This window comes from Diabrotica virgifera, chromosome 9 (genome assembly GCF_917563875.1).
Source record: "Diabrotica virgifera virgifera chromosome 9, PGI_DIABVI_V3a".
Classification (NCBI taxonomy): Eukaryota; Metazoa; Arthropoda; class Insecta; order Coleoptera; family Chrysomelidae; genus Diabrotica; species Diabrotica virgifera.
The window spans coordinates 217,058,391-217,078,565 of NC_065451.1; the positions used below are offsets into that span (position 1 = coordinate 217,058,391).

The following is a 20,175-nucleotide window of genomic DNA, read 5'->3' on the forward strand; positions in this document are numbered from 1 at the left end:
ATATGCTTAGAAAACTGGAAGAGGAGTACACCAAGAGGGGTCTCACAATTAATGTTCAAAACAACTAAGTACTTATGTACATAAAAGCATAAAAACAAAAACAAGAATATGCAATACCATTACCAAGAGCTGTATTACCATTACTCACTTATGGGTGTGAAAATTGGACAATAAATAAGAAAACCAAAAACAAAATAAGAGCAACAGGGATGGAATTCCTAAGGAGAAGCTGCAGAGTAACAAGAAGAGATAGTATAAATAACAGAGATTAAGAAAATAATGGGAATGAACTCAGATAATAATAGACTACATCGAACAGAAGAGATTAACCTGTACGGACATGTCAGAAGAGCACACCAAAATCGTCGGATAAACAGAGTGGACTGATTGGAAGAAGGAAAAGGGACAGACCCCGAAGATCTTTTAGAAATGAAGTGGACGAAGAAATGGAAAGAAGAAATCTGCAGGAAGGGGACTTGCAAATCAGAAAGAACTAGAGAGAATGGTTGAGTGAAGGAATACGGTGAAAACTGTGGAAACTTTAATGGTTAATTTCCTCTGATCTTAGTACTCACCTTTCACGAATTCTTTAAGATGCGCATGTTCCAAGGACCTCCATACGTCTTCATCGCTGTGTTTGTTGAATGGGTCCAAATTGATACGTAGGGTTCCAGAAAACAGTACGGCATCTTGAGGGATAATAGTAAGTCTAGAACGAAGAGTGTGTAAACCAAGTTCGTCGATGCGGATTCCATCGATTAGGATGTTTCCTTGCGCAGCTTCGATTATTCTGAAAGATAATGTTTATTGATCAAAATCTACAATCTACACATCGGTCATGGACTGTAAAAGTGGCACAACCCAAAAAACACTTGCTACCATATAGTCATGATGTGAACAAGTCAAACTCGAGCTCAATGGTACCTAGAGCATAAAACGTTGGATATTTTAAACATCCATGTTTAATTTCACATCTTATTTCTATGTTCCTATGACGGATCAATTGTAAAGGGTTTTTACACACATATTTTTTACTTTGGTGGCTAGCATGTTAGATTCACGTAAACACTGATGATGACCGGTCATCCGATCGAAAACTACTTCTGTTCTGTAATGTAGCCCTTTTTAGGGATTTTAATAAATATACCTTTTATAAAGGATTTTATCGTTTTTGTAATACACACACCGGCAAAATTAGCCGAACACGTTAAAAATGGGACATGTTTGATGCCTCGTATTTCATAAACCAGTGGTCCGACTTGAGTGATTCTTTTAGTATGTTATAGCCTTATTATTTAAGAATATCGGTGTAATAATATTGTTGCTAGACAGGTAAATGTCATTTTATACCGGGTGTAACAAGCATACTGTTTTTTCTTAAAGTTCGGAACACCCTGTGGAATGTTCCAGCATATATAAAATATTAAAATTAAAACTCGATTGTAGAATTATGCTTTTTTAACATTTTCTTTTTTGCTTCATTTGCTTATGTTGGAAAATAAAAAAGTTATGTGCTTTAACAACTAGCCCCGTTTTTTATCAATAAATCCTCATAGTAGGGGAGAAAAGTATGCTAAATTTGCAATTACTCGAGCGTTCTTGTGACCTGGAGTTGATTGTGAAGAGTGGGTGCTACAACCAAAAAAATTTAAGTAAAGTTTTGCATAAAGTGTGGGTCTCATTTCCATTTTCCATTTCAACCAATCGTTTTTTCCGATTATAGCGCTATTTATCCATAATACGAAAAACTGTTGCGAATAAAAGTTGCTTATTTTTACGTCAAGGATCCAAATCTGCAATAAAAATTGGGGGCTCCTATTTAATATTTTAATGTAACCCCCACCCCACCTCCGTGGGTGGTCGTGTTTGGTGCCATTTGGTAGATTTTTGAAAAATATTGAATAGGTGTATTTTTCAGCTTTACGATCTGATATTCATTTCGCAAAATATCGCAGGGTTCGTATTTATGATTTTTAATTTACCCCCCACCCTTCTCCGTGGGGTGTCACGAGCCCCTACGGAGGTGGGGTGGGGGATTTAATTTAAAATCTTAAATAGGAGCCCCCAATTTTTATTGCAGATTTGGATTCTTTACGTAAAAATAAGCAACTTTTATTCGACATATTTTTTCGAATTATGGATAGATAGCGCTATAATCGGAGAAAAATGATTGTTTCAAATGGAAAATTAAATTAAAAAATGAAAAGTCCCCCACTTTATGGAAAACTTAACCTTTTTCTGATTTTAGCACATACTCTTCACAATCCAATAGGTTCCCCTAACGCTCGAGTAACTGCAAATTTAGTATACTTTGCTCTCCTACTATGAGGATTTATTGATGAAAAACATGGATAGTTGTTAACGCACATAACTTTTTTATTATCTTACATAAGTAAATGAATCGAAAAGGAAAATGTTAAGCAAGCCTAAGTCTACAATCGAGTATTAATTCTAATATTTTACATATGCTAGAATATTCCACAGGGTGTTCCAAACTTTAAGAAAAAAACACAGTATGATTGGTACACCCGGTATAAAATGGTATTTACCTGTCTAGCAACAATATTATTACAACGATATTCTTAAAAAATAAGGCTATAACATACTAAAATGTCCCATTTTTAACGTGTTCGGCTAATTTTGCCGGTGTGTGTATATGGTATACAGCCAACTACAGGAAATCTTTTCCCCCGAGGAATTCAAAAAACACTGTTTTGGACTAGGAATAGTTTTAAATACACATTCTTTTCAGAATCGATACCGGCACAATTGACAATTCAACATTAGGCCGTGAGATGGCAGAAGTGTCGCTATTGTAGTATGAGATTAGTCCCAAATATTGGCCGCATTATTAACACTACCTACTCAGTTTGCGTCCAACCAACGATAAGATCAGAGCACGTGCTTGTCATCAACAGTAACACATTTAGAGTTGGGTCAGTATTGTAGAAATATTTGACTTTTTGTAGTGGCACTGTTCGAGTGCCACTACAGTCATTTTTGTTGTTACTACAGATTTTATAATCCCTATTTAATGAAAAAGATATTGCTGCAATAGTGGCACAACTCAAAACATTTGAGTTGTCCTTTGAGGGGTCCTGGTAGACGACAAATATCCTGGCTGAAAAACATTCGCGACTGGATCGGGTTAAACGATTTTCAGAAAAGCAGAAGATAGACACGAATTTGCAATGATTATTGCCCACCTTCATTATTGAAGTCGGCACTAGGAGAAGGAGAAGAATAAATAAAAATCTATATTCACCTGAATAAAGCCAACGTTAGACTCGATTTTCCTGCTCCAGTTCTTCCTACAATACCAACCTTCTCTCCACCCTTGATTTCGAAGTCCAGATCGTGCAACACGAGATCCAAACCGGGTCTATATCTGACCGAATAGTTTTTGAATTGGACTGTACCTTCTTCCGGCCAGGCTGGGGACGTCTGCTTGCTAGGGATTTCCCAAGCGGCTTCCTGCGGGGCTTCTCCGTACTCTTTAATTCTTTCGACGGCAACGATGTTGGTTTCCACATCAGACGTCATTCTGACCAGCCAGTTGAGTGTTTGTGTAATCTGAAAGTTAAAATTACTATATTGATACGCTGCTCTTCCCTATTCGACCGTCTGACGCCACACATCTAACTATAAACCTTCGATTTCTTCTCGAAGGTTGTCCATGCGTGTGGGACGGGTCCATAAAGAGCACACCACGAGTCGCTCTGAGGAGCCCAAGAGGATGAAATGTGCATGAGAAAACTGTGGTGGTCTCTGTGTTGAAACCAAATCTTAAACTGTCTTTTTCTAACTTCGTTAACTCACAAATAGCCTGATCAAAGAACAATCTGACCCAAAAAAATAAAGGAAGGATGAAAATTTGGGAATAGGTAGTTGAAATTGTCTATTATTATATAAGAAAAAGTTTACAATTCTACATCCCCCCCATTTTACAAAAATGGAGGGGAATACCCCCTGTCGAAGGTGAAAAATATACATTTAAAATAAGACCGGAATTTGATAAAATGACTAATTCTAAACAACTTTTGTTCTATAGAGTTTTTTCGCTAAGTCGATACTTTTTGAGTTATTTGCGAATGAATATGTTCATTTATAACAAAAAAAATGTTTCTGGACTGTTTTTCGGAGATAACTCAAAAAGTAAGTATTTTATTGAAAAAAATATTCTTAGCAAAAATATAGATTATAAAAAATTGAAATAAATGGTGTATGCATGAGGTCTGTGGACCCAGTAGAAGCAGAGTTGTAGCTAATGAAAAGTAGGTTCTTCTTCGTCAAATTCCAAATCGAATATTTCAATGTGAAATAACCCAAAAACGGAGCTCTTTTCGGGGAAAATTCATTACAACTTTTTTAAAGTGTTATGTATTATTTATATGATCTGTAAGTTTTATCGGTTCAAAGTGCTTATTTTTGAAAAAGCTGTAGTTGAAACGGCTTGAACGAGTTACTAATCACGAGATAAGGCAAATTTTGAACAGCCATAGCATAACCAATTTTTGTCTAACAAGAAAACAAAAAATCAGAAATATTCAGAAAAGCAAAACGAACATTTTATTACTCTTTGAGATTTTTGGTATTACTAATAATTTTTAAGTTAATTCCATAAAAAATTCCATTTTTTTCAAAATTAAAAAAAAAATGTTTTATTTTAAAGCTAATTTTTTTCAAAAATTAGCATTTTGAACCAATGAAACTTATAGATAATATAAACCAGTGTTTCCCAAACTTATCTAAAGCGCGACCCCTTTTTGTTAAAAAAATTGTTCACGACCCCCTACTCATCACCCAAACCAAAATAGCGACAAAAATAGCGTGCCTAATTTACAACTGATGGTTTCTCAAATTTTATTTTACTTTACTGTTTAAATTCAAACTAAATACATTTAAAAAATTCAACAATTATTTTAATAATTGCGATCTGTCCCACTAGTACACTAGTAGTACTTCTGCCAGACTAGCATTTACAATAAAAATAAATAATAAAAAGTCGACTGCACATTGTACACCGCGACATCTTTGTGTCCACATCGCAATACTTTTCCATGATATTCGCGAAGGCTCTACTCCTTACTTCGCTACTAGATGGCACTCTGGAACGTTCTCGTAGCCTCGTTTTGGCTTTATATAAGCGGCGATGTGTAATGAGACTTCAGTTTGAAACAGCACGTTGTGGCGAATGCAGCGGTATTAAGTAATGAGTAAATATTTTGCGACTTACGTATTCCCGTTTACGTATTTACGTCTACGATAAATTACAAATTATGGATAAGTTTTTAAAAAGAAGTGCAGAACCATCTACGTCTGAAAGTGGCAGTAATAAAAAGAAAAACAGACTTTACAGTGATGAATATCTTAAATATGGTTTTACCATTATTTCCAATAAACCACAATGTGTTATTTGTGGAAAAGTATTGTCAAACGAAAGCATGAAGCCATCAAAGTTATTTCGACATTTAAATAGCAAACATTCAGATAAAAAAGACAAACCCGTAGAATTCTTTGAAAGAAAGTTGAACGTCCTTCACAAACAGCAAGGTACTTTTCAATTGGCAACCACTACTAACGAAAAAGCATTATTAGCAAGTTATAAAGTTGCTTATCGCGTTGCCAAAACTAGTAATCCGCACACAATTGCTGAAAATCTGATTTTGCCAGCAGCTGTTGAAATGGTACATATAATGATTGGTGAAAAAGAGCCTGCAAAGTTAAAAACAATACCTTTGTCAAATAATACTATCCAAAGAAGAATTAGTGATATGGCAGAAGATATTCAAGCGCAAGTTTTGGAAAATCTTAATAAATGCACGTACTTCTCTCTTCAAATGGACGAATCCACGGATATATCTAACTGTGCCCAATTTATTACGTTTGTAAGATATGATACAAATAATGGCATTCAAGAAGATATTTTATTTTGTTCCCCATTGGAGACCAATACCACTGGAAAATGTTTATTCGACAGTTTTGTGAAACGCACAAGTAAATATGTTATTGACTGGGGAAAATGTATTGCTATATGCACAGATGGCGCTAAAGCTATGACAGGACATCAATCTGGTCTTGTCGTCAGATTACAAGAAATAATGCCTAATGCCACATGGAGACATTGTTTTTTACATCGAGAAGCTCTGGCGTCAAAAGCTTTACCTCCTGAAATGGACTGTGTTATGAAATCCATCATTAAAGTTGTAAATTCCATTAAAGGAAAAGCTTTACAGACCCGTATTTTTCGAAAAATCTGCGAAGACATGGGTGCTATATTTCAAAATCTTCTTTATCACACCGAAGTAAGGTGGCTTTCAAGGGGCAACGTCTTAAAAAGAGTATTTGACTTAAGAGCAGAGCTTTTAATGTATTTGAAAGATGAGAAGTCCCCATATGAAAATCAATTTTCCGATCCTATTTGGCTTTTGAAACTAGATTTCCTTGCTGATATATTCGAACAATTAAATATTTTGAACAGTAATTTGCAAGGTCGCGACATTAATATAATTACAGCCACAGATAAAATTAAGGGGTTTATAAGAAAAATCGATTTATGGTCAACTTCACTTGGCAAAAAGCAGCTCGATTCATTCCAGTGCGTTCAGGAAATTATAGAAAATGTATGTTACAGTGCTACAAATTTTGAACAAGTTTATGCAGGCATGCAAGTTACTTTGCTTAATTTAAAACAACAGCTCTGTGATTATTTCCCCGAAGAAATTCAAAACAGTTACGACAGTTGCAGATGGATACTGAATCCGTTTTTAGCCGATTCCTTTCAACATGCTGAAATACCAATAAACATGAAAGAACAACTTATTGAAATATCAAGTGATGGAATATTGAAGCTCCAATTTTTTTCCCAGAACCCGGACGAATTTTGGACCAAAAAGATGCAGGAATACCCTCAGTTGGCGAATGAAGCTGTAAAATGTTTAGTTCCATTTGTAACATCATATTTATGTGAGTTAAGTTTCTCGTCTATGACTGCCATTAAAACAAAAGTGAGAAATCGTCTCGTACTTGCAAACGATATAATTGTGTGTGTCTCAAATACACAGCCTAGATTTGAAAGACTAGTTTCAAAAAAACAGGCGCATGGGTCTCATTAACATTGTAATATTTGACTTTATTTTTTTCTTTTACTTTTAAGGACTTTTAATATTTAGTTTTATGTTTCGTTTGATAATTAATTGTTAATTTTTATTTACGGCTTTATTAAAATAAAAATACATGATTTAACAAAGTAGTGTTTTTGTCTTATTTTGGAAATTTCCGGCGACCCCCTAGTACCTCATTGCGACCCCCCAGGGGGTCGCGACCCACACTTTGGGAAACACTGATATAAACAATACATAAGTAAAGTAACTTGTGAAGCGGTAACGATTAATTTTATTTGGGAAGCTAATTAGGGGATGATTTTCGCGATTCTTTTAGCAAAAAATAAAAAAGACCAGCAATATTTTGAGCGTAACTCACTTACTTTTAATGTTATAAGTTAAAAAAAAAACAAAAATAAACCTTTTTAAACACTTTAAAAAAGTTGTAATGAATTTTCTCCGAAAAGAGCTCCGTTTATAGGTTATTTCAAATTGAAATATTCGATTTGAAATTTGACGAAGAAGAACCTACTTTTCATTAGCTACAACTCTGCTTCTACTGGGTCTACAGACCTCATGCATACACCATTTTTTTTCAGTTTTTTATAAGCTATATTTTTGCTAAGAATATTTTTTTCGCGAAAATACTTACTTTTTGAGTTATCTGCGAAAAACCGTCCAAAAACATATTTTTCTTTGTGTTAAAAATGAACATATTCACTCGCAAATAACTCGAAAAGTATTAACTTAGTGAAAAAAACTCTATAGAACAAAAGTTACTTAGAATTAGTCACCTTATACAATTTCGGACTTATTTTGAACGTATATTTTTTCATCCCCGAGAAAATATTTTTCACCCCGTATTTCCCAATTTTTGTAAAATGGAGGGGATGTAGAATTGTAAGCTTTTTCTTATATAATAATAGACGCAATTTCAACTACCTACCTATTCCCAAATGTTCATCCTTCCTTTATTTTTTTGGAAGTTTTCGTAAACTTTTGTGTTTCCTGATCGGGCTAAAAATGAGTACTAGGAATAAAAATTCGTTGGATTTTTATCTAGATTAATTAACGTGTCGTGTAATGCAAATTGCAGATTCCCCGCGTCTATTCATTTATCGTCCGAAAATATTTTTTTTCGTCTTGTTATATTTGTAGCTCTGGAAGATCACTTACCTGTAGCGAATAGGTCACAGAAAGACCGACCAATCCTGGCGCCTGATCTTTCTTGAGAACAGCGAACAGAGCAGCGAAAAATATAATTAAGTTTCCAATCATTTCGAGCCTGACTGCCAACCATCTATTCGATATAATTCCGGGATAATAACATATTTGATTCATATCCACTTTGTTTTCCGATTCCACAATAAATCTATAAACAACAAAAGGAAAAGGTTAATAAGATGTTGATATTTTGTCGGTGGAAAAAGTAGGCATAATTGTTTCAGTTTAAAAAAAATACCAGGTTTTTGTAAAAGGTATATTTTGAAATAACCTAAATAAGGGTCACAATACAAAACGTTTTCGGATTAAGAAATCCATCATCAGTGTTTGAAAGCCAAAAATTGCATGCCTGAGCCACCAAAATGTATTGGGTAAAAACCCTTTAAATGTAAACGATTTAGTTGTTTTACATATTTATATAAAATTCATGTGATGTCAAAGATATGCCTGGATGTTAGCCAGGGCAACACAGGACTCTTGTCCTTAAGAGTCCTGTGTTGCCCTGGGTAACATCCTGACATCACATGCATTTTATATAAATATGAAAAACAACTAAATCGTTTACATTTAAAGGGTTTTTACTCAATACATTTTGGTGGCTCAGGCATGCAATTTTTGGCTTTTAAACACTGATGATGGATTTCTTAATCCGAAAACGTTTTGTATTGTGACCCTTATTTAGGGTATTTTAAAATATACCTTTTACAAAAACCTGGTATTTTGTGATTTATGGTATACAGCCAGCTCCAGGAATTTTATTGTCCTCGTGGATTTTGCTTCAGTTTACTTATTTATATCGTTGCAGATTATAAGAGATGGGATTTCCGAAGTATCAAGCGTAGACAGGCTCGACAGAGGTAGAAAACGTCATTTTGTTAATGTAGGTATAGTTTTAGCAGCCATCTAAGAGACTAATTAATAGTCAGCTCCAGAAGAGAATTCCATAAATAATGGATCTACTTGATTTACGAAATGACAATGAGAATCCAACAAAGTGGAAGGACATAATTCGAAATAGAGGAAAGAATTATGAAAGGAAAGAAAGTAATAGGAGCTTGGAACTCACTACTTTGGTCAAAAACAATATCAAACGAAAAGAAAACACAGCTCTATAATAGCACCTTGAACAGCGTGCTATTGTTTGGATGCAAAATCTGGCAACTGAATAAGCGAACGGAAGTTGCACTGGAAATGGACTTTTGGCGAAGATCGGCATGCATCTCTAGAGTCTCACAAATAACGAATAAACGAGTACGAGATATGAATCGGAAAACAAACATAATAGAAGAAATCCAAGAAAAACAACTTTGTTGGTATGGCCATGTACAAAGAATGGAGGAACATCGAGTCCTAAAGTTGATAATGGAATGGCAACCCTCGGAAAGAAGGAAAAAGGGCAGGCCGAAAACTACCTGGATAAGTGGAATGCAGAAAACAATGTCTGAGAGACCTACGACGATGAGATTGGACAGATCGACGGGCTGTAAAACAGGAACCGTAAAGTGCAGGACTCTATAAACCGGTGTTATATATCCATTGTTTATGTAATTTCACACCTAGGGCAATGGCACCCCGATGAAAAATACAAAAATTTTTCAACTTGTACCAGATTTTGTCTCTCTCTCGTTCTCTCACTCTCCTACCTAAAGAATTGTCATTTTATAGCTCATGTTTAAAGTCTCTAAAAGGTAGACGGCATACATCTTTGGAATTTACCATCTCTTAGAGTTTGCAACGCATTACGTTTATGTATAGTAATACCTACAAAAATACGTACCTTTCCTGTTGATTGTACGCTCTGATAGCATGTGCTCCAGAGACACTTTCTCCAAAGTGCGAATAAATCGGGGAACGTGACACAGATTCTAACCTCTTTACTTGTCTAGAGGTAGCCACGTAGAACCTTTGCATGAAGTAGTAAATGAAACATAAGGGGATTATCACTAAAATAAACACTGGTGTGGAATAGCTGATTACAGCTAGAGTACCTACGACCTAAAAAAGGATCAATTCGTTAATTTAGATTTTCGTTATACAGCATGTTTAGTTTTAAATTAGATATACACGACATAAATGGCAACACTGCGCGCCTTCGAGTACCAGACGGTCCTCACCACCCACGCTAATAAACCTAATTCTCGCCTAACATCGTCGTCATTCGGCGATTAAACAACGATAGTGGTATAAGCAATGTTGCCGATTTTAGCGCTCCCTCTATAGCAAAGTCGCCTATATCTAATCAAAAACTAAACGTATTGTATAATCTACACAATTGCATGAGAGTTTATGAACAAGAAAGTGTCTTTAGACTGCTAGAAATAGGTGACATTGCAGTGTTTTACACGTTTTAATCTATTGCTAATGAAGCCATGTGACTTGTAATTATAAGTTTCTTTTATTTTATTATGTCGTCACACTTTATGAAATACCAACAGACTGGCAACATTGTTGATGTTTATGTCACGTGGAATCTTCGTAGTTTTTCAAAATGTTTGATATTATGTTTATAGACGTGATATTATACATGAATGTATATAAAGAAGTCATCTTAAAAAAACAACGAAGATAGATTCCTTCAAAATAAGAACAAACGGAGAAGAATGTCGAAAGGTCTTAGCGAGTAAGTTCGAATCAGATCCTCCACATAATCAGGACAAAATTGAGGACGTTACAAAAATATAAATAAAAACCCTCTCGAAGCCATTCTATATGTCGCAAAGAAAACAAGAACTAAAGAAGACACAATAAGTAATGAAACTAAGGAACTAATGAAGGAAAGAAGACAACTACTAGCGGAAACAAACTCCATACTACAGAATACGTAGAACTAAATAAAACAAAAACCTTGTACAGCTCGAAAAACCAGCCTACGGAACCAACAAAAGAGAACGTAAAAAAATGAATAAAAAAACTAACTACAAATTTAACATTATGGTATAAATTTTAATGACAAGTTAAATCATCTCAGATTCGCTAACGACAAGATAACCAAATCACTAGAAGATCAAGAATGGCATAAGCAGTATTTGGAAAATTCAGTTGGATCCTTAGAATCGCAAAATACATTAGTACTGTCCAACCAGTGCATCCTTACTGTCATGACATTTGGATGTCAAACCTGGACCCTAACCAAGACAAATATGGATAAACTACCACCAAGGAAATGACAATATTAGCTATACGAGTGCCAGACAGAAAAAGGAACGACTGGGTAAGATCTAAGATCGAAAACAAGAGTCAAGAATATCATAACAAACATGGCCAAACTTAAATGGAGCTACAACATTGGTGACCTTAAAAAGATAGAGGACCAATAGGAAGACCACAGATGAGATGGGTAGATGACTTTTTAAACTGTATACGGTATAACAGCATAATTGAATATTAAAAAACAACCTATGTACAATTTTATCAAAAATTGATAACTTGTATGTGTTATATGTGTTCAATACCAATGGTAAAGGCAGTCTAAATAGATCATAAACTCTCACGTGCACGTTATACTTTAACTTCAAATGTGGGTAAAAGCAGTTATATTTAAATTTTGTTAATTTTTGAAGGTAAGCCATTAAAAATCTTCTGTTTCTTTGGCAAAGCTGGGTATTAACAAAAATTTATAGAAAAAAATCTACTACTAGTCAATCAATTTAAATAATGAGTGAAAGCCAATCAATTCAAATAAGTGGAAACTAGTGATATATTGTATGCTCAAAATGTGGTGGAACATCTGGCAGTGAAAATCTAGCAGTCTAGACAACATCCCGTTTGATATTTGCGTGCGAAATGAGGAACCAGATGTTCCTCATTTCGCACGCCAATATCAAACCGGATGTTGTCTAGACTGCCAGGTGTCCCGGACGTCGAGTTATTTTCAAATATTGGCCGTTAACCTTGTGTTATCGAAATGATTTCCCACACTATACAATATCATAGATCCTTTCTTGAACTCTTTGTTATTACGGAACCAGATGTTCCTCATTTCGCACGCAAATATCAAACCGGATGTTGTCTAGACTGCCAGGTGTCCCGGTCGTTGAGATACTTTCAAATATTGGCCGTAAACCTCGTGTTACCGAAATGAATTCCCACACTATACTCCTCTATCACTCCCAGATGTTCCTCATTTCGCACGCAAATATCAAACCGGATGTTGTCTAGACTGCCAGATTTTCACTGCCAGATGTTCCACCACATTTTGAGCATACAATATATCACTACTGTGGAATATACTATTTTGTTAAAAAATATGTTAAAAATAATGTAACAAATCATTTTGTGAAATAATTTTATAAGTGAAATAATTGGTGAACAAATTTAACAAGTGAAATCTGCTATTCAATTCGTTTAAAAATACACACTGTTCATTCATCTTGTAAAAAAGTTTTATAAGTGAAATAAGTGAACTACCGTATAAAATAAATTTGTTTAAAAAACCAATAAATAATTTTGTGAAATAATTTTATAATTGAAGTAGAAGTGGAATTTTATTAAATTCGTTTAGAAATCTTTTTGTGGAATCGACGGAAAAAAGATTTGAATTGGGATTCACCAATGTTCACATTTTTTAAAATATTCGCATTCATTTCGTTTTTACGCGAAAAAGCAAAAGAAATTATTACGGTAATATAGTAAAAAGCTGTAAATAATATTGAATTACATAATAAAAATAAACCTAATAATATTTCTTAAAATTGGACACTCGTATACCTACAACGCCGAATTATAATATATTACGAACGATTTTAGCTCTAAGCGAACACCTATGGCTGTTTCTACAAAGAAAACGGGACACCCCTTTAAACATTAAACCGACGTATTTCGATTAGTACATTCTTTCACGGTTTTTGCTGTAAATTTTAAAGAGCCGCTTGGATTGACATGAAATTTGGCATACGCATAGCTAACATGTCAAAGAAAAAAAAGTGATACAGTGCCGATGTGTGCTTTTGCCCCGGGGGTGAATTTCACCCCATCTCGGGGGGTGAAAAAAATATATATGTCCAAGTTAAGTTCTGACATGGACAAACTGACTAATTTTAAGCAACTTTTGTTCTATAGAGTTTTTACACAAAATCAATACTTTTTGAGTTATTTGCAAGTGAATAAGTTCATTTTTTCAACCAAATAACGACGTTTTTAGACGGTTTTTCGCAAATAACTCAAAACGTAAGTATTTTGTCGAAAAAAATATTCTTATCAAAACTATAGCCTTTGAAAAAGTGAAAAAAAAAACGGTTTATACAGGGTGAGGCAGATAAAAGTCCTATTAAAAATATCTCGAGGACTAAAAGAAACAGAATCATGAAAATTGGAATGAAGGGGTTTTGAGGAGTGATCTCTTTAATGAAAATATTTTCATCGATTTGCTACTTCCCGTTATACCGGAAGTGGCTTATAACTTCGTTTTTTTAAATGGAACATCCTGTATATTTTTACATTTTTGGATTCTCCTGGATGTCTGCTTTCTTAAAATATGAGGTTTTGTAATGTTATACAGTGTAGTTTAAAAGATAATTACGTTTTTTTTCTTAATTTCCTAGCAATATTCACACCCTGTAGAATTGTAGTAATTTGACATCAAAAACTCTATGTTCAAATAATTTTTAATATAGTCTACTATTGTTAAAAATTGTTAGTATAGCTAAATGTTGAATTGTACTATACAGGGTTGGTCGAAACTAGGAAAGAGTATTTTTTGAGTTTTCTTAAATGGAACACCCTATATTTTATTATTGTAATGAAATGATATTTTATGCTACTTTTTTATTTCTTAAGCATTCCCTATACCTAACTGCTTTAATTTGTGAGTTATTGGTGATTCAAGCCAAACATTAATTTCAACAAAAAATACGTGAAATTTTATTAGGTTGGCCATGAAAATATTCAATCACAAATAATTTTTCGGAAATAAATACATATTAATCTAGACTGATCTTTAAAATTGCCATTAATGGTTGAGCTATCAAAATACCTACGTAGTTAACACTTTTGGCGCGATTAACAATTAAGCACAAATTAAAGCATTTAGGTATAGGGAATGCTTAAGAAATAAAAAAGTACCATAAAATGTCTTTTCATTGCAATACTAAAATATAGGGTGTTCCATTTAAGAAAATTCAAAAAATCCTCATTCCGAGTTTCGACCAACCCTGTACACTAAAATTGAACATTTAGCTATACTAATAATTTTTAATAATAGTAGACTATATTAAAAATCATTTTAACATAAATAGAGTTTTTGATATCCAACTACTCCAATTCTACAGGGTGTGAAAGTTGCTACGAAACTAATAAAAAAACGTAATTAGCTTTTAAACTACCCTGTATAACATGACAAAACCGCATATTTTAAGAAATAATACATCGAGTAGAATCTAAAAATGTAAAAATATACAGGGTGTCCCATTAAAAAAAAACGAAGTTTTAAGCAACTTCTGGTATAACCGGAAGTGGAAAATTGATGAAAATATTTTCATTAAATAGATCACCCTTCAAAACCCCTTCATTCCTATTTTCATGATTCTGTTGCCTCTAGTTCTCTAAATATTTCTAATAGGCCAGTTATCTGCCTCACCCTATATATTAGGTATCTATACCTAACAAAAGCAGAGTTATAGCTAATGAAAAATAGGTTCATATTCGAAAAATTCCAAATAGAATAATTCAATGTGAAATATCCAAATAATGAAGCATTCTTGGGAAAACACATTACAACTTTTTTAAAGTGTTTAAAAAAAGCTTTATTTCTGTTTTCATAAAAGAAATTTCTGGCATCAAATGTAAGCAAGTTACGCTCAAAATAAAGTTGGTCCCTTTTGTTTTGGCAAAAAAAAATCAGGAAGATCACCCCCCAATTAGCAACTTAGCACCAACCCCACAAACGTGTCAGTTTATCCGTGGAGCAAAAACACACATTGGCACAATATCACTAATTTAATTGACATGTTAGCTATTAGGTCTGGATCCCGCATATGAAAAAAAAGTTGATTAATAGCAAGCTGAAAATTTGTTAATAGCTTAAGGGTGTCTAGTCGGATAAACTTTGATATATGGGAACACCGGAACAGGGGCAGTTTTAATTGTGGAACAGGTTAAAAATTTGGAACGGTCAGACCACGAAAACGGCACATTTATTTTGTCCGACAGAACAGACTTAAACTCTCCGAACAGAGATTAAACTCTCATGCAAAAATCAGACTGCAATTTATCACCTGTCACAATTCCTGTCATTTGACATATTCTACATGTTCCACTCATTAAAACGCCCATTTGGTGATAAATAGCAGTCTGATTTTTGCATGAGTGTTTAATCTCTGTTCGGAGAGTTTAAGTCTGTTCTGTCGGACAAAATACATGTGCCGTTTTCGTGGTCTGACCGTTCCAAATTTTTAACCTGTTCCACAATTAAAACTTCCCCTGTTCCAGTGTTCCCATATATCAAAGTTTATCCGACTAGACACCCTTAAGCGATTAACAAATTTTCAGCTTGCTATTAATCAACTTTTTTTTCATACGCGGGATCCAGATCTATATGCTTATACCAAATTTCATGTCAATCCAAGCTCTTGTTTCAAATCCAAAGGTTCTTTAAAATCCAGGACGTTTTGCAATATTTTACCGTGAGTGAATGGACTATAAGACCCATCGGTCGGTAGAAATTAAAAAAAAACGTACCATACCAAATTAATTATCAGCTTTTATCAACATTTGCTTGCAAAATTGATTACCAAATTGAGGGAATGATTAGAACATGGAATATAAAAATGCCTTTGAAGATACATAACTGCTTAATTTGTCTTGAAGTCGGTTGTATTTTCCTGACATTTGACAAAAGACAAAGCAAAAAACTGAGTATGATTGGAAATCATAAATTAACCATTTTTTTTGTCTCAGTTAGCCCTATTTGATTTTTTTAACATTTAATTTTTTTTTAATAACTGCTTAAATAATTAAATATTAATTAATGCATTTGAACGAGATGCGGGCCCCATCAAGTGCCCGGGCCCTAGGCGGCCGCCTAGTCCGCCTAATGGTTTTTCCGGCACTGAAAACATTATGTGTTACCAAAACACTTAAAACACGCCACAAAATTATATACCTCGAATACACAGAAACATGTGTCTGAAAAAAACCAAGGCAAATCGTGATCCACAGTTTCAACGTCTTTTGAGAATCTTGCTAATATGCGCCCAATAGGAACAGTATCGAAAAATGCCATCGGTGATCTAAGAACCCCAGAGAGTAACTTTTTGTGCATTATAACTGCTGCTGCAAAGCAACCCAGTTGTAGTGATACGTCGGTAAATATTGCAGGAATTGCTGAAATTTGAAAAAAAAAAGATCTTGTGGTTAATGATACGGACTGTTTAGGTTTTAAATTAGATATACGGTCTATAACTGGCAACATTGCTTCCCCGCTGCTCACGTAACGCACTTGATTCGTCCCAATTCATTCAGTCATTCCATATTTTACAGTGGCATTCTCGTAAGCAATGTTGCCGATTTTAGCGCTTCTTTCAGACGCCTATATCTAATTGAAAACTAAACGTATTGTATCTAAGAGATGAAAACGCTCACCAAAGAACGCGAAAGCAAATAATTCAAAAACAAGATTCTTATTGTCAAGTATTGGAATATTTCATTTTTCTTTTTAATTTTTGGATGTTTAAAAAGAGTGTTTTTTAGAAATGTAGAAACGTAAGTTAGCAGCACTTTTGTAATTGGCAGCCATTTTGACAGCTATCAAGTGATCTATGTTTGGTTTGGTTTGGCATTCCAGCATGAATAGACTTACGCCTGAACAACCTTGTATTTTGAGTAATAAGAGCGTAAATTGATAAAAATAAATCTAAAATCAAATGGGAATGTACGTGTGTCATAGAGAAAAAAGATTTTCTACTTCGCTACTCCATAAATCTTTCTGAGGGATTAAGGCAGAGGCTTACTCTTACCTTATCTTATTATTATTGATTTAAGCTCACGATGGGTCGCAAGTCGCTGTTTTCAATAGCCGCAATACTTATGAATGACACTTTTATGAACTTCAAAACATTTATGGACAACATGGATGCTGAGAAGCAAAAAGCAACAACCTGCTCGACAGTTACGCATAAACAACATACTAATTGACCATGTAGAATCTTATATACAGAGTGGGCAAAAGAAAATAGTTCACCTCGATATTTGACAGTATTTATTAGATTTTAAGGAAATTAAGAAACAGGTCAATTTTTGATCTAAGTGGGACACATTTTTACGGTACATACATCTGTCATTTGTCAACCCCTTCCCTTCCATTTCCCCACCCCTTATTTTTAAATAGGGAGTAGGGGTCATGTGCTACCTCATTTGAAAGGTTATTCAATTCTCTATTCAGTAGTATTAACATTGACATAATTATTTGTACAGGGTGTACAAGAAAAATATTTTAAAATAAATTAATTGACACAAAAAGAAGAATGTATGAAATTTATTTAACTCAAAATACATTCTACTACTGACAAAAAATAGATAAAAATGTTTACTTGACAAATAAATATTGTTTTTCGCTTAAATTCAATTTTCATTATTCAAAAAACATTTTTTTTCTGGCAATAGAATGTGTTATGAATTAAATAAATTACATACATTCTTCTTTTTGTGTCAATTAATTTAGTTAAAATATTTTTTCTTGGACACCTTGTATAAATAATTATGTTAATGTTTATATTACTGAATAGAGAATTGAATAACCTTTTAAATGAGCTAGCACACGACCACTATTCCCTATTTAAAAATAAGGGGTGGGGGAAATGGAAGGGAGGGGGTTGACAAATCACAAATGTATGTACCGTAAAAATCTGTCGCCCTTAGATCAAAATCTTCCTGTTTCGTCATTTCCTTAAAATCTAATAAATACTGCCAAATATCACAGTGGACTGTTTTCTTTGGCCCACTCTGTATACCTTGGCACCAATGTAAATGCAAAATGGGAACAGGGCACAGAAATTAAGGCGAGAATAGAACGAGCTAGACCAGCATTTAACAACATGAACAAGCTCTTCATAAGGGAAGATTTATCTCTATCCTTAAAACTGCGTCTAGTTAAATGCTACAATTTTACGATCTCACTATATGGCGAGGAGGCCTGGACAAGATCAGAATTGCCACGTTAATAGTGAACGTTCGCAACGGATAGGCACTTGAAGAAGAAGAATATACCATTACGTAATTGATGATAAGCTTAAATTTTTTTATTTAGCTTAAATGCCTCGACAGCTAAGGCCATCAGCATGGCACAGTTGATCTCGCAATCAGGCTATAGTGTAATGTGTAGTGTGTGTGTTGAGTAAAATGTCTTGTTACTTAGTAAAACCGACTTCATCGTATTTGCAAAGATACTCTAATTGTATCTGAACGTCTGCGTTCCCTCCGGTAAATTGATGAATTTAAATATGTAAATAAACAAAGGTTTCGTTATGATAAAACTCGCATTTTTAGTTTGTTTTTATTACACTGCGCGTCATAGAAAACGGGCACCCCAAAAAATGGGTCATGTTTGATGTCTCGTATCTCCTAAACCTGTCGTCCGATTTAAGTAATTTTTTCAACATGTTATAGCCTTATTCTTTAACAGTATCGCTGTAATAATATTGTTGATAAACAGGTAAATGTTTCATTGTATACCGGGTGTACGAACCAAACTGTTTTTTCTCAAAGTTCGCAACACCCGCAAAACCCAACTATAGCCTCAGGTTTTTTTAACATTCTGTTTTTTGATTCATTTGCTTATGTTGGATAATAAAAAAGTTAGGTACTTTAACAACTAGCCATGTTCTTCATCAGTACAGGGTGTTTCTAAATAAGTGCGACAAAGTTTAAGGGGTAATTCTGCATTAAAAAATAATGACAGTTTGCTTTATAATTGTATGTCCGCAAATGCTTCGTTTCCGAGATACGGGATATTGAATTTTTTCTTAAGGCTGTATGACACTATACATTTTCTTGTATCATTTCTAATATCGTTTCTGATATGTCAAAAAAATGCATAGTGTCATACACAGATACAAGAAACGATATCAGAAACGATACAAGAATTTGAGTCAGACACAGATTCTTGTACAAGAAATGCGCCAATTTCTGCGCAAAGAGCAAAAACGTAAAACCTGCTGGTAAAACATCTAAAATGTCATAATTACTTACTCATAATGGCGGCTGAAATGAAAATGGGATCATGTATTGATGAATTTATTTGTGTTTTTGTAGGTATTATTTATAAATCTTATATTGATACTTAATATACCGCTTGGTATGGACTACTGTTCTACTAATAACCACATATTTAGCTCCTCGTAAAGTTCAAAACTATAAATTTAGGTTTCATGGTGCATAATTTTTACAAAATACAATAGCTCCTAATTTGGATCAAACTGAAGATAATTCTAATGCAAATATTTTAGCACAAATATATCAAAACAAAATAAAAACACAAATAATCAACCTCAAGCAGTCAACGTAAAATTCTGGTTAACATTAAAATGTTAATTAAAAGTTTATAAATTTTATAAAATACTTAAAATCAGCTGTAATTAAAAGTTTATAAATTTTATAAAATCCTTAAAATCAGCTGTAGATGTAGATGCAGTACTACCATAACGTGACACGGGGTGGCAAACAAAATATCGACCAATCACGTGCCGAATTTCATACAATTTTCGATACAAGAACTTGCATAGTGTCATACAGGGCACAAATGTACGTACAAGAAATGATACAAGAAAATGTATACAAGAAACGATATCAGAAACGATATTAGAAATGATACAAGAAAATGCATAGTGTCATACAGCCTTTACAAACTCTCGATTTA

The 20,175-nt window shown here is 33.9% G+C and overlaps 1 protein-coding gene across 18 annotated transcripts in view; it reads right to left on the reverse strand.

Annotated features, from left to right (window-relative positions):
- Nucleotides 1-20,175, reverse strand: part of LOC126891618 (multidrug resistance-associated protein 1) — a 225,239-nt gene that overhangs the window by 7,961 nt on the left and 197,103 nt on the right. For 15 of the 18 annotated variants that reach the window (XM_050660828.1, XM_050660822.1, XM_050660813.1 and 12 more), the window contains 4 exons: nucleotides 10,105-10,322; nucleotides 8,280-8,475; nucleotides 3,266-3,573; nucleotides 576-790 (listed from right to left, as the gene is read on the reverse strand). In XM_050660828.1, coding sequence (XP_050516785.1) covers nucleotides 576-790; nucleotides 3,266-3,573; nucleotides 8,280-8,475; nucleotides 10,105-10,322 — 937 coding nt within the window. Of the gene's footprint in view, nucleotides 1-575; nucleotides 791-3,265; nucleotides 3,574-8,279; nucleotides 8,476-10,104; nucleotides 10,323-16,425; nucleotides 16,647-20,175 lie in introns of all 18 variants that reach the window. The other 3 variants (XM_050660827.1, XM_050660823.1, XM_050660814.1) reach the window with 1 other exon arrangement.